At 38.1% G+C, this 16,501-nt stretch overlaps 1 protein-coding gene across 1 annotated transcript in view; it reads right to left on the reverse strand.

Annotated features, from left to right (window-relative positions):
• Positions 1 to 1,428: 1,428 nt before the first annotated feature.
• tmem163a (transmembrane protein 163a) overlaps positions 1,429 to 16,501 on the reverse strand; it is a 54,476-nt gene continuing 39,403 nt past the window's right edge. The window contains exons 6-8 of the mRNA XM_026927891.3: positions 14,863 to 14,974; positions 7,737 to 7,878; positions 1,429 to 7,573 (exon numbers count right to left, since the gene is read on the reverse strand). Coding sequence (XP_026783692.1) covers positions 7,513 to 7,573; positions 7,737 to 7,878; positions 14,863 to 14,974 — 315 coding nt within the window. The 3' untranslated portion in view covers positions 1,429 to 7,512. The remainder of the gene's footprint in view (positions 7,574 to 7,736; positions 7,879 to 14,862; positions 14,975 to 16,501) is intronic.

The following is a 16,501-nucleotide window of genomic DNA, read 5'->3' on the forward strand; positions in this document are numbered from 1 at the left end:
AGCACTGAAGATCTAATAGAATAAAAATGTTGAAGGCATCAGCATCAGCAGAAAAGAATAAGATCATTTGTGAATCTCAGAAGAGCTGTATCGTGCTATGTAGAGAACAGAGAAAGGCTCAAAGAGATTGTTGTCTTGTCTTGTAGTGGAGAGACGATCTCTCTTTCTAGGCATTTGGACAGAATTGGAACATAATGTAATGAAGTAATGTAATTTATGTTGTTAAGAAGAAAAGTAGCCCAGAGGAGTACAGGACCCACATTATGAGTGTTTTCCTTATTATGTCCTCCACGTGTGTGCTTTGAGAGCTGGAAAACTTCTCCAAAATAAAAAGAGCCTGAGCAGTTGTGCCCTAAGCGACCCCTTATACCATTCAAAACATAAGGAAAGTTGTACAAACAAAACACATGTGCAGTTAAATAGTCAACAGAACATCTTTTCATTTATTACTGCTGATACTGATGCAGATCTTAGCAGCATAGAAATAGATGCAGGATATTAGGGATGCTTTGAGCATTGTTTTTCTAACAATTCAAATATAGTAAGATGTTATTTGGTAAGTAAAAAACCAATCAGTGTTTATATTGAGTTACACTTGATTTTTACTTCTAATCAGTAGCTTTTCCGCTTCATTTTGCATATTCATTTCTATTTACTTTTTTCTTTTACGGTGTGGTTTAGTTTGGTGGTTATCGAAGTGTGTGTGTGTGTGTGTGTGTGTGTGTGTGTGTGTGTGTGTCCAGTAGATGGCGGTCAAATTTCATCTGCCAGTCGTCTTTTGGCTTCCAGCCAAGGTTCCCCATTTATAATCAAAACACGTTCTCCTTCAAAAAAAATATTATATTATTATATCTATTATTTAATTATGACAGTATGCCCTATGAGTACCAATTGCACCAGTTGAACTTAATTTCAACCATTGAATTAGTCATTTTTACTGCAGAGTAATGAACAAAATCCAAATGAACTGTGCTATACAACAAAGAAATATCTCATTTTTGTTTTTGATGCTAGGGATCTTGTGCAATAAATTGAGTAAAAATTTGATAACAAATCAAATCATTACAAAATAACGATGCAGCTGCAGACTTAATGTGCATTTAAATATGATATATGGCAAAAAAGGGGTAATATTGATTAAAATTAAATTTGTCATTATTTCTTTGCACAAAATACAAAGAAATGGAAATGCAATTAATCTTCATGCTTTTTTTTTTTTTTTTTTTTTTTTTTTTTTACAAATAACAATTTTACTCCTAAATATTGCAATACATTCTGCAATGCTACTCAATGCTACTCATAGTTTTTGAGCCGTTTTTAAATGACAGTTGACTTGGCAATCCATCCGCTTCTCTGTAACTATTTGATTTGATTCATATTGACTTTTACATAACCCTAAAGAATCAGTCAAGGAGACAATAGTTACTAATGCAGATTTTATTTCCATAAATAATTTTGGTCAAAACTAAGCTATCTATGTCAACTGATTTCTAATATACAGCACATTTTCAGCAGTACCACTGAAATTTTTACAACCAGACATTTGTTTCCCATGCAAAGCCAAAGCGGAAATGGCTCAGCTAAGCATTGACTATTGCTAAATAACCAGCCAAGGCTAACACTACAGCATACAACATGTGTTCAAGTTCAGTGTTAATGTTAGCTTTACTTTAAATAGAGTAATATTAGACAAAGTTACAACAAAATATTTAGGTTCTGGATAAGTTTTTTACAATAACAGCCACAAGCAGAATTCAATAAGTTAACATCATAAACTTAATAATAAAATTATTATATGATTTACACAAATCACTCATTCATTGCGGTTATAGGCAGCAGTAGTCCATAAGTGCCAGTGGGGTGTATACCCAAGCTACTTACTTTTGATTTAACAAGGGAAATAATAAAAACAAAACAAAAAAATACACAAGAAAAGTATGCAAGAAACAAGTTGGAATCTGGATCTCTACTAGCCGAGATCACAAGCCATCATAGAAGTACAAAAGATTACATCGACAATTTTCAGTGAATTGATGGTGGGCTAATCAGCAGCAATGATGTAAACACCACGACTTTTGATGGTGCATTTTATAGTACATTACTTCACATCAGCAGCCTATTTGATAATACTAATTCCATAAGCACTTTTGTTTTCAAAATAAACACAATAAATTGCTGAGGTCAATGATCAGAGATGACTATTTAGTCACGACAGAGGCTTTAAATAAACAGCAGCTCAAAAACCCCCAAACAATATAAATAAATAAATAAATAAATGCAATTAAGCCGCTGAGCTAATGACCGCAACACTGCATAAAAACAAAACTAGCTTTGCTACAGTGAGCGATCAGCCGTTAAGATCTGGCCTTGATTGTCGTCCAACAGTAGTGGCGCTACATATCAGTGTGCTGTAGGTGAGCTGAGATGTCAAGCTGTGCGCAGATCATACTCAATTCAAGTTACATCATATAATAACATCTTGGATTACTGAGTGAAATCTACTTGATTAACATACAGACACATGTATACATCCACATTGTTTTGAAAATGTACATCATATCAGTTAATACTTAAACTTTTATAGGATTGTGCATTGTTGTTATCTGGAAACCATATTATTAAGCATTAAATGTGTAACTGTGGTTGTAAGAACCTTGGGTAATCTTCGTGTGTTCTATTAAACAAAGTTCTTGCTAGGTCGACACTGGTTCTAAATGATGAAGGAACCCTGGTGGTTATCCAGCGTTTACAGAACCACAGTTGCATATGTAAATATTGTTCTATTTCACCCCTCCTAACCACTATCCTGGTTAAGAAGCACCTGGATATCATATGCCAACAATATCATGAGGAACAGGACTCACATTAGGACTAATGGAAATGTGTTAAGAGATGTCCTCCACACTCAAACCCTTAATGTTAGCAGTGATGCCCAGGTATCAGAAACACAGAGTTCCTGGGGTGGCATGCCTCTTGATAATCTTTAAATCATGCCAAAGAGGAGGAGATGCTCCTTGAAAAGTGGCATGTCACAGTATGAGCTGGGCGTCTGGCACATGTAATGACATCCACCACACAGTGGGCCAGCTTCTGCATAGAAAAGGTAGTCCTTCATCTCTTTCCTCTGTTTCAGATGAAGAGTTTGTCTGAGGAAGGGATGGCCGATATCATGCCAATGAATTATATGGCCTCCTTCTGATGTCACCGTGAGACCAAGAGCTGTAAAGTGTACGAGGAGTGTGGATGTGTCCCGAATTGCACACAGGAGCCAGTTGTCTGTGTATGACAGTATCCTGATGCCACTGGCAATCAGGGGAGACAAGGCTGCTTGCATACATTGGAAAAAATACCCATGGCCGAAGAAGCTGAAGGGTAGGGCTTAAATCGAAATGGCTGTCTTGAAGGCAAACCTTAAAAAAGAATCTGAGTTCTGGGGCAATAGGGACTTGAAAATAAGTGTCATACTGATCTACCAATGTAAACCAATCCTGTGCTTTCATGACTTGGACTATGTCTGAAAAATTCCACAAAGGGAGGGTCTTTAAGAACTGCTAAACCCTCTCAACCACCATCTTTCTCTTGAACTTGTATTGAAATGTGGGGTCTTCTTTTTTGATTGTGTCTCTGTCTAGAAGAGAACAAATTTCTTGGGTCAGAGCAACAACTTTTTTGGGGTCTGATTTCTACAAGCGCCTGAATCCAGAGAAGGTTGGGTACCAGCAGTGCAACTAAAGTTTGTATAGCTGTGATGATATCATCAGGACCCACAGACCTGATGCAGCTGCAGAGTTTCAGCTGTAACATATCCTCTTGCCAGCCTCTATCCTTCATGGATGTACTTCAGTGGTGGGTAGTGTTAATGGTCCACCCCATGAGATAGATGGTGGAGCACTAAGATGCCTGCTAGGGTCTTGAGAGCATGATTCTCCCTGCTGAAAGCTTGTGCAAAACAGGCCAGACCCTGGTGGACATTGTAACACATTACCAGGTTGATCCTAAAACCTTTGCTCTCATATCCAAGGCATCTTTGGTGGCATGCAGGGCAGAGTTTGCAGGGTCAAGTTGCACATGTCCAGAACAGATTGTGCTAACCACACTTGACGCCCTGCATAAACCAGGTTGGTGGAGTCATTGTGTATCTTACCACTGGGAGCAAGGTGTCACTCAGCTCCTTTAAAGAGTGAATGATCTTCTGTAGATTGGTGAGATGGTATGTCACAGCTATTATAATACTAGTATTGGACCAATGTTGTCATCAGTGTCTGCATTCAGTGCTTTGACAGCACAAATCTGAGCATATTGCTTTGTCTGGGGAGACCACCAGCAATGCATGTGGCCCAGTCCTACCTGCTCATGGTCTACCATATTTGCTAGAACTATCACCACTGAGTTTGAGTAAGCAGCTGTCCAAATCCACCTCCCCCCACCTCTTAGGCAATAATTCAACACTGCAGCTCAAATGTTAGGTCATTATTGGCCTGGAAGAAGAACGAGAGCTTCTTAGGGATTGTGCTCATCAGCCATCACCAGATTTGGCATTTGTGACAGTTTAGCCTGTGGCTGAGGGTCAGTTGAGCGAATCGTCAGTATCAGCATTACCATGCAGTCAGCAAAGAGGATGTCTGAGTTAGGAACTGCATCCTTAAGATGGTCAATGCTGAGGCACTGACACCAGCTGCTTGAGCAAGAGTCTTGTGGCATGGCTCATTTGACTAACCACTTGACATAACATGAAAAAAGGAGAAAATCTGACCCAAGGGAATAGAACAACGGAAGAGGGTTCCATTGTAGGGAGGGAAAACCAGTTGGAAATCCAGCAAAGTTTGAAGACTTAGCAGTGAATAGTACATTGTACAGAGAGGAAAAAAACACTCATCTGCATTAGTGCCACTTAGTGAGTGGAGAGAAAATAACTACATAGTACAAATTCATAGATTGTTGCAAACAGCACAGTGAGTAGCAATGATAAGGGAAGGCATACTTGAAGTTTTGAAGTGTTCTACAAAAAAAACTCACTCATAAAGTATGACAATGGTATTTATTTCAAATACTGGGTCATGTGTTGCTACGTGACTTTGGTGGAAGGTCTCGGCATATGTTTGCATGTGCACAATAAGGAATCCAGGTTATTCTCAGTGCCCCTTGCTGTTAGGAAGGGTGAAATAGAATTCAATATCTATATTATGCAAAGCTAAACAGTTTCCCTGTAACTGTGATTTAACATGTAACTTAATGTTCCTTATGTAACTTAATGTAACTTAATGGCCTTACTGATTCCCATAATAACCATTTGTGTGTTGTGTGTAATTTTTAGTATACATAGAAATAATGAGGCTTGAAATAAACTTCTTGGCTCATCATGTGCTTCATTTAAGGTTATATTGATACAGCAAAACCTCAGTAAGACAGTGTGCTTGCTTAGGCAGTGTGCTCATTTAAAAATAATAATAATAATAAAAATTAGTGATGACATACAGTATGTGGTATTTATATATGTGATATGCAGTATTCTTCTGGAACCTTTAAGAATGCAACTAAGTAATATAGATGCAATTTTAAAAATGAAAAAACTGAAACCTAGAGGTGAAATGCTATCCAGTGTCAATATCTTCTGGTTGTACAAATCAGTTCGTAAGCACTAAATTAAGTTCTCATGTGATGTGGACAACTTTTAATTAATTAACAACAGGCTGATTAATAGGTTCCATGGCACTGAGAAAATGTCCATACTGCAGTAGGAGGTTTCAGAGAGTTGTGCTTCATTAAAAATAGCAGAAAGTGGCATAAAATATACTGAAAGTTGTGTTTTAAACACAAACTGTAAATTATTTCACAATTATTCAAATTATTTATGTCCACTAAAAATCTTTCAGCAACTCGCTTATCTACATTTAAAGAAACATCCATTCAAGCACTTGGACAATTATTTCTGGTATTTAATTTTAGTCTTATTAGTATTATATTACAAAAAATGGTCACTTCAGCACCAGTGGATTCTTTAGGCTCTCTGTATCTGGGTTCAGGGACTCCAAAAGAAACTGGAAAACAGATACAACAATACCTACTATGCAAATTACAGAGGCTATAGCCCAAAGATGGAATTTATATATTGTATTGTTGGTAGTGAAAGAGTAGGTACTGCTAAATATAGTGTAATGACACATACATCCATACATATTCAGCAAACAAAGAGATCTGCCCTTACTTTTCACTTATCATGTCATACTGTTTGTTGACTTTGGCTTCCTGTTATAATGCTGCAAGATATCTGACAACTTGACAACACAATAGGTGCTAGAGCTACCAACATTGCTACAAATCACACTTCCTTGGGTTATGGGTTCTTAAATAACAGAAAGCATAACTCGGTATTTATGAGGAACATATTGGTCCCTTTATCCTCTTACTGGAAAGAACCCTGGATGGATTTTGGTAAGCTATCTAGTGTTTCTATTCTCATTTACTATGCAGATTCCTGAATGTAAACTATTTGATGAATGGATATTTTTAACATGATAATTTCTCTGATATAGCATGGCTTTGTTAGAAAGAAAAGTTAGATACAGCTAGACACCCATTTGACCTTCAGTGGAATGACCTCCTTTACAACATAGGAACTGTGTGGTGGGATTATCAAGTCTAGGGATGCATTGATACCATTTTTCAGACTGAATATGAGGACATTAATCAATCAGGGACATCATGGAACATGTTATTTAACTCTATTTAGATCTGATTCCCTAGTTTAAATAGCAGGTATGAAAAAGTGCACACATACATGTTCATGCCTTAGGATTCCAGGCTCATTCTTTATAATGTTAGTGAGTTTATATTAAATGAAGTGCATTAGCTAGCTCCAACTTGGATCAAGTAGGTTTGGTGTGGATTCTGGATTTTGCGGATTTTGCTTCACTTTGGAAAATTGCTTCTGTTCAGCTGTAAAGTACAGTTCATTGTCTTCACTGTGTTGAAATCCCTCATTGTCAAGGACTGATAATGGCTGATCATCAAGAGCACCATACTATTTAAGAGCAATTATTTTTGTTTTTGGTATTAATGCATCCCTAATCTACAGCAGTCCAAAGAATCTATTCTCATGGATAATTGGTGAATGGTGACATAGAAAAACCTATCATAATCTCAGGTACTTCATTACACACACCACACCTGTCAGTAGAGGTTATCATAAATCTAGGAGTTTGTATTTCCAAGGCTTTGATCCAGCAACCAGGATTTGCTGGCTTTGAGTTCCTTGCTTCCTTTACCTGGATCAAACTCAGAACCCATCTCCTGCTGTGTCTTCATCATTGCTTCTCCTCTCTTTGAGGTGTGTTGTGCTGAGAGACTGAATTTGAAAATTGGTGATGATAATGAGGTGGTAATTAGTCCTGTAAATGCAGCCAAAATGCAGATGGTGTCACAATCTGTATTCTTGCCTGGAGTATTTGAAGATAGGTATGTTTCTGTGTTGGAAGTGAAGGTGTGAGTATGCTGTTTTCTCCTCAGAGTCGCTCACTCAAAGCGCTCATAGTTCCTGGTTTGTCTTACTCGTGGTACCATGTCAATTAATAACCTGTGGCAAAAACAATAGCGTTCACCATTCGGCTTATTCACCCCTTATTGTCTTACAGCATTCTACCTCATTAGGAACAAATATGCCAAATTAAAAATTTAGCTTAATTAAAAAAAAGCTCTAAATTCCTGCATACTCTTGCTGCAATAATTAAAGCACTTACTTTATTCCATAAGCTAGAATGATGAGGCCTATCAGAACCCCAGTGGTGCCATCCAGAAACCAGACAGTGGGCTCGTGGCGAAATACCTCAGCACTGATTAGGATGGAGAAGCCCATGATGCCTCCAACCAAGGAGTTAAAACCTACAAAAATAGGAAACAAAACTCATAGATATTAAACAAGATGTTTCATTATTGAAATTTATAGTATAGTCCAAAAGTCTAACCCAGTCAAAACTGCAAATTCTACCAAATCTTTTATAAATAATAAATCTGAAATTAAATACTTGATTATCCTGTTTGTATGTATTTTGCTATCTTTTTAAAAATTGTAATTGTCTTACATTTCATTCAAACACATTTATCTCCTAACATACAGTGTCAACTGTTATGGCCCTATGAATTTATTTGGATTACACACACTATCATAATTTGTTGAAGCAGAAAACTGGAACTGTGCCATTAGCCAGGATTCCAGTACCGAAAGTTCCAGTTGATACTCAGGAAAAGGGCTAGGAGCGCTATTTGGTGCTGGTTGGTTAGAAATACCTCATCACATACTATGTAACACACTGTGTAACTTCATAGCATTTTGCTATGAAGCTCAAGCAAACAGCAATACAGAATTGTCTTTTTTGTCAGTAATTTCTTTGTAGCTAATAGAAATTGGTTAACTAAATGGCCAATCAGAACAATGTTAAACATGTGTGATACATGTGTGATGTTAAACGTTGTTTAATATGACTACATTATCCACAGGTTTGGGTGGTTTCTCTTAATGCTGCTCTCTGTTTAAATATGAACCCCCTTGATCTTAGTGATGACGTTCTAACTGGCTGTTCAGCGGTAAGATAATGCCCCATCTTGGCCTGGTGTGCAGGAGGAGCTGTCAAGTGAACCAAGAACAATCTTGTTCTTAACCCCACCATGCAGCTACTGACAGCCCTCTGATTTTATGCCACTAGTCTGCCACTGCATGAAGTCACTGCCACTGCAAGACTAAAGCCATGGGCTTAGCAAGGCTGCGGTATCCAAATCTTTGCACATAATCACAAAAGCCCTGCTGTACTATGCATACAGGTACATAATATTTCCACAAAATTAGGATGCACTGCATAAAGCTGATTGGTTTTCATGATATTGGAAATATTCCTGACATTGTGGGTGCAGTGGATGGTACACTTATCCCCAGAAATACTCTCAGCCTCTTGAGCCCTTTCTACATCTGCCATAAAGGCTTCTCAGCATTGAATGCGCAAGTCATATGCAACAACCAAGGCCTCATTACAGACACTGTGGCCAAGTGGTCTGGGAATACACATGAGTCTTTCATCTGGGCCAATTCTGGCATGTGTCAGATAGCAAAGGATGGAGCATTCGCTGGTGGATCCATACTGGGTGACAGCGTGTCTCTGCTCTGTACATATTTACTGATTCTGGTCTTGAATCCCCAAACTGACACTGAAGAGCAATACAACAGCACACACTGGAGGACATGCAGTGTTGTAGAGCGAGCTTTGGACATGTGGAAAATTTTCCAATCTTCCATTTACAGAAATCATCAAGGGTGCTTAGATTTTCATCTGAACCTAGCTGTGCCATTACTCAATCCTACACAACGTTGCGGTGCATGCTGGCATACACCTTCCCAAAGAGAAAGATAAGGAGGGAGATGAGTAGACTGAGGAATAAAATGTTCCTATTGAACTACCAGGAGAGAGGACAGAAGGAATTGACCAGGCTGGCTTGGAAACATGAGGGCATATCAGGAGAAATGTTTATGCCTAATTTGTGTAGCCTACTCTTTTTCGTGATGTGTGAATTGTGTTGGTTGTTGGACTTTTGTTGCATAAATACACTCCATGCCATTTCCTGTATAGTCATGTTTTTACTCAAATGAAACTTTATTTTCTAAAATTAATGACACAGCCTCAAAATGTTAAGCTTTTTATAGATCCTTTAGACAGAAATCAGTAAAGACTATTCAATTTTCCCATTTTTACTTGTAATTCTTCTGGTCAGAAGGCAATATTTACTTGTAGTAGTGGTCAGAAGGCAATATTTACTTGTAATTCTTCTGGTCAGAAGGCAATATTAATTGGCACTGAAATGGAAGGCCTGGTAAACTGTAGCACCACCAGCGAAAGATGTTTGGCCTTCTCCAACTGAACCAGCTCCTCATGGTCCCCCCTCTCTCGCTGTTGTAGCTCTTCATGTTTCAGTTGGACTTGCTCTTTTCTACTGCTTTCTTTTTCAGGACACCCACAGGTTTTTAATGTTGTAGCCTGCTCAGTTGGAGCCCTTCGACTGGGCTCTGCATAGGAAGGCCCAGGAGATGACCCAGGACTGTTGCAGGAGGAAGGATGTTCAGGGGATGCAGGTTGTGGTGGGGTAGATGGGAACTCATTTAAGCACACATCTACACCTCCAAAGATTCAGTTTTGGTGGAGCCTAGTATCCCCAGTACTCTTTCCTCTTCTGGGGTGAGGGCTGGTGTAAGTAACTGCCCTCCACCAATCTTAGATCTCTCTTTCCTCAGCTTTCCCCCCTTCTTTTTGACAGACTGGAGAAGTCATGCCATTTTTTCTTACCTCAGTGCCAGATCTTTTAAAGACAGGGTAGGCACTTATGTTGTTTGCAATGTTGTCTAAATTCTTCTTTTATTTCTGCATTTGTTGAAGTGCTATAAGCTTTGGAAAACAGTATGTCTTTCTTTGTTTTTTTCTATTTCTCCTTAAATTTGGTTTAATTCTTCTTTTGAGAAGCATTGTGGAATTACAGCACTTTCATAGTTGATGTGCATCAGGGAAAAGGGTGATGACATTTCTTCATGGTATTTCAATGTTGAACAGTTTTGGCCTTGGATTTGTAAAAGGTTTTTTTTTTTGTATTATTATTTTTATTCTGCTGCCTTCATACAGTGATGTCTTGATACGTTGTGCACATTACAAACTTCATCCATCAAAAGAAGCTCTGAAACAGTAAGACTGTGTCTCTTTTTGATCATTTTTTGAAGAGCCTTTCTTCTTTCAGATGTCGGAGTAAATTTTTTTAATTTCATGTCCTAATGTCTGCTAACTTCACTACTGTCCTTGAGAAAGATACACACTTTTCAATAACACAAGTTCTCTTAATACTGCATTAAATATGATCAAAGCTTTAGGTAGGGCTATAGCATATGACCATATTACTTGCACGAAAATAGCTTTCAGACCACTTCTGTTCCCGAGTGGAATAACAGAAAAGCGTTTTTCCTATTATCCGGAGATCGCGAGTTTGAAACCTGATGATGCTGCAACCATCCATGGTCAGGAGTCTAGGGAGCAAAACTGGTCATGCTCTCAATGTAGGAGGCATGGCATACTTTCTCTCCCCTGTCAATCACACTAATCAACTGTGGGCATCTGTGAGCTCATGTATGTGGAAGAGGGTAGATAGCAGTTTCCCCTGAGTGTGTTACACTGCCTTGTGACTGAGCATGAACAGCAGTTTGAAAAAATGAGATGGCTAGCTTCACGTGTCTCAGAGAGAGCACATGTTCGTCTTAACCCTCCCTTGGTAGCTGTTGTATGATAGCAGAGAGATGGCTGGTGGGTGGGAAAATGGTGAAAAATGAAAAATAGAGTTGTTTGGGGTTTGATTTAAATGTATGTATTATTAAATTGAATGTATTATTAAATTTGTTTTATACGTGATCCCTGACAGAGCTTACACTCACCTAGAGAAAACAGGTAGCACTATGAGAGTCATGTTCTTTTACTTCTCATGTGCTTTTAATACCATCCAGCCCATGCTGCTGGTTGATCAGCTAAGTACAGTGCAGGAGCCTCATTGATAGCTTGTGGAGTCGTGTCAGTGCAACCATCTTCAACTTCAACTCCAGGAAGATGAAGGGGATGTTGGGCAAGAAGTAAACTCCTTCAACCCCATCCAGACCATGAGTGACAAGTTGGGATAGAAAGTAATCGTGGACAGCCTCTACAAGAAGTGCCAGAGCCAACTGTATATTCCGCGGAAGCTGAGGTTCTTTGGTGTATAGGGAAACTTGCTGTGCATACTCTGTTGTGTCGAGTACCATCTTTATGCAGTTGTGTGCTGGAGCAGCAGCATCACCAGAAACGCCACTAACAGACACTATAAGGTGATTAAGAGGGCTAGCTCAGCTCCTGGGCTCAGACTGGACACAGTAGAGATAGTGGTGGAGCATAGAGTTCTGGCCAAGCTCTCAGCAATCATGTAACACCACTTCCATCCTCTCCATAAGACAAGTGTGTTGCAGAGCACACTGAACAGCAAGCCATTCTTGCTTCAGCACAGGCACACTTTTGCAGAACTGCTCTCCCTGCAGTCATTAGACTGTACAACAATGTCATCCACCTGTACCTAATTCTTAGACTGTTTAATATGTACAGTTTAATTATTAATTATATACTACAGGGCACGGTGGCTTAGTGGTTTGCACTGTTGCCTTGCACCTCCGGGGTTGGGGAGTTGAATCCATCCTCCACCTTGTGTGCGTGGAGTTTGCATGTCTCCCTGTGCTTTGGGGGTTTCCTCCCTTTACTCCAGTTTCCTCCCCCAGTCCAAAGACATGCGTTGTAGGCTCACTGGTATTTTCCAAATTGTCGGCAGTGTGTGTGTGTGTGTGTGTGTGTGTGTGTGTGTGTGTGTGCGTGTGCGATTGTGCCCTGCGATGGAGTGCCCCCCTCTTGTTCCCCCGAGTCCCCTGGGATAGGCTCCAGGCTATATTTACCATACTTTTGAACTATTCATATGTATATCACCATAGTTGCACCATCACTTTTGCACTGGTGCTATTCAGGTACTACTGTACATCAGTATACTGTATATGTATGTGTATGTATTTGCAAATTTTAGTTTTATATTTAGACTCCTGTTGTCTTGTATTATTTTTATGCTGGTGTAACACAAAAATTTCACATCTGGGATTGACAAAATGTCATCTTATGGAGAAAGAATAGAAACTTATAGAAAATTATAGAGGTTATAACTTGACATGTCATTTTAACTATCAATAAAGTTATACAGTTGCTGATTTGTTTGATGTGCTGTATATCCATGCTGTTGTACCCCAATGCCATAAAGCAATCTTTGCCTATTATTTTTCTGTTTATTCTGTAAACTCCCAACAGGCCCTTTATCTGGCCTAATTAAAACATTCATATACTTCCAGTTACTCATCCTAAATCTTCTAAGCCTTCAGATAACACTTTCTTTTAAGGAACACATATAAGGATTAATTAAGGTCTTGTTCTTTGTTCAATAAACCTAAATTAGACACTTGTAATAGGTTTATGAATTAGACTTTTGTTCATAAACACTTGTATTGATTCATAATTGAGGATGTGTTGTTTGAAATGGATTCACAAAAATATATTGTAAATATTTGAATTTATTTCTGTAAAGCTGCTTTGTGACAATGTCCATTGTTAAAAGCGCTATACAAATAAAATTGAATTGAATTGAAAATAACTAGTAAATGCATTATTAGTTGGGATAAATTATAAAATGCCCTCATTATGCAACTTATTGAGCATGGATTAATCATCTAAATTCACATCTTATTAGTGCATAATTGGCAACATATTACATCTGGATGTTCTTGATGGCGGGAACCATCTCCAGTATTCTAAAGGCACTAATACTACTAATATGTGTCCTGTATTCTAGCGTTCATATACATTTGACATATTGAAAACTTGTTTCATGCTTTTTAGCTTCTAATTAGTGATAACTAAAACTCTGCTTTAGTATAGAGAACACATATTATAGTATTAGTGACTTATTCAACCATTTACAAGTGTCTAAATTAGGCATTACTGAACAAAGAACCAGAGTTTAATTAACCTCTAATACGTGTTTCTTAAAATAAAGTGTTACCAGCCTTCATTACCAAGAGCCCTTGCTTTAACCCTGAGTTAACTATTCATTTCCAGAACTGGGTACTTGAGATTTTGCGAGAAATCTAGGATCAGGAGTGGAGTGAGGGTGTCAGAACAGAGAGGGTGATAATTTTCGAGGGTACAGCTAACTGTGAGATGGTGGTTTGTGAGGAAGAAGTTTGTGAGAGACATAATCAATGCAGTCAGAAATTTCTTACTCCTTGCTCTTGCGCATTTGAGTGCTGGAGTTGTAGTTGCTTATTTACCTACGGTACAGACACCTTAATCTATCAATCAATCAATCAATCAATCAATCAATTTGTTACATGAAAAATACATGAAAAAATTCTTAGAAAAGATTAGTTTCAATATTTATTTAATTTAATTAGTTAATTAGCAAAAGGAACTTAAACTTAATAGTAAATAGTAAATTAGAACCAAATCTCTACCATCCTATGCATTTTTACCAAATAAAAAAAAAAAAAAAAAAAACTATAGTTGGTGTGTAGCCAACAAAGCAGGTCCAGATGGTTTCAGACCGATATCAGCAGAATACCAGTCTCGAGTTGATCAGCAACCAGTGCTACTTACAGTGTTTACTGGTAACCTTTATTTAAACTGTCCTTAAAATCACAGTATTGTCATAGTATCGGTAAATGTTCCTCCACAACACTGTTGTTAAAGATGCGATAAAGATGCTCTGCTACACCAAAGCTGCTATTTGCCCATATAGAACTTTAAGAACACTGTCATGTCATCTGTTTCTTAAAGTGAAGAAGATGATAGCTAAGTGGGCCTTTATTGTTCAAAATGATGTCCTGACATCCAGATTAAGCTCTGATCATATCGACTTTAATGCATCAAGATGAAAAGTAAAAAACTAAAAAATAAATAAAAACTAAAATAACTGGTAAATATAAACTAAAGTGGTGTGTCTTACTCTTTTTCTTATTTACATTACTGGCTGTGCATACACACCTACCATCAGGAAGATCCACCGAACATGGAAAATGCATTTAAGCTTCTATTTATATTAATATTTTGATATTGGTAATACATACAATCAATATGAGGTACAAAAACTGTTGTTGTAGCAGAATAAAGAAAGATTGCTTAGATCAGTGGGCTATCTGTTGCTAATCAGTGAGCAGAACCTGAGGGTTTAGGGTTACTGTTTATCGTGTGTGTGTGTGTGTGTGTGTGTGTGTGTGTCTGTTTGCCTTACCGTCAGTGATCAGAGCTCTGCTGGTCAACACCCTCCCCAGCATGAATTTGGCAATGGCCAGAATGACACACAGTATCCCACTCACAATAGATACACTGAAGAGGAAATCATCCTAAGAGTAAAAAAAAATGTATTTAGTCTTTTACTGACTTTCATGTAGCACTAAAACAGTGTTTAAGTCTATATGATTAAGGTCTACCATCATATGTATATCAGTTGCTGCAGGATATTAATGTAATGTGTGATGCCTAATGGATTTTCATTTAAGCTTTCCACACCACTTGATCTTTCTTGCTTTGCTTCACATATTAGTTTTCCCTGCTCTAACACACCCATTTAACCTCATGAAGAGGTTAATGGACTAATGAACTGAGTCATGTGTTGGAGAAGATACAGAAGGAACAAAAGGAATGCACAGAAAGAGGACACTGCTGAGAAGAGTTTAAAAACACTGTCTTCTGTAAATGTTTCCTGTTCGCTCTGTTAGCATGAAAAGACAGGTCACAAAAGAGAGCAGTCACTTTTGTCAGTTTTGTTTTGTTTGCTTTTTTTTTTTTAAAACTTAGTACTATGTGTTTTTACCATAATAACCATGACAGACAGACAGATTTATTGATCTACTGTATATAGTGCTTTAATAGTGGCACAGATGACAATTTAGCACAGGAGAAAAAAATGAAACAAAATGTATAATATTAAGGATAAAATATAACCACTTAGGCTCTCTAGCATTGATATCAGGTATAAAATATGATAAACTGATGAAACAATGGACAATAATGATATCAATAACTGATTAGTGTGTGTATGTCTGCATATATACATATACTGTATATATATATATATATATACACACTACCAGTCAAAAGTTTGGACACACCTCCTTACTCAATGGTTTTTCTTTATTTTTATTGTTTTCACCATTGTATATTAATACTGAAGACATCCAAACTATGAAAGAACATGTATGGAATTATGTAGTAAACAAAAACATGTTAAATAACTCAGAATATGTTTTATATTTTCGATTCTTCAAAGTAGCCACCTTTTGGACAAATAGCTCTTACATAACCTAGAGGTGTGTTTGGGGTCATTGTCCTGTTGGAAAACAAATGATGGCCCCACTATGTGCAAACCAGATGGGATGGCATGGCATGTCTCTGCAAAATGCTGTGGTAGCCATGCTGGTAAATGTGCCCTCAATTTTGACTCAGTCACCAACAGTGTCAAGCACCCCCACACCATCACACCTCCTCCTCCACGCTTCACAGTGGGAACCACACATTCAGGAACCGTCCGTTTACTCTCTCTACGTCTAACAAAGACATGGCGGTTAGAACCAAAAAATTTCAAATTTGGGCTCATCAGACCAAAGAACAGTTTTCCACTGATCTAATGTCCATTCCTTGTGTTTCTTGGCCCAAGCAAGTCTCTTCTGCTTGTTGTTCTTTCTTTGCTGCAATTCGACCGTGAAGGCCTGACTCACGCAGTCTCCTCTGAACAGTGGATGTTGAAATATGCCTGCCGCTTGATCTCCGAGAAGCATTTATGTGGGTTGTATTCTGAGGTGCTGTAAATCGGCGGTTTCTGAGGCTGGTAATTCTAATAAACTTATCCTCTGCAGCAGAGGTAGCTCTTG

The sequence above is a fragment of the Pangasianodon hypophthalmus genome, chromosome 5 (genome assembly GCF_027358585.1).
Source record: "Pangasianodon hypophthalmus isolate fPanHyp1 chromosome 5, fPanHyp1.pri, whole genome shotgun sequence".
Classification (NCBI taxonomy): domain Eukaryota; kingdom Metazoa; phylum Chordata; class Actinopteri; order Siluriformes; family Pangasiidae; genus Pangasianodon; species Pangasianodon hypophthalmus.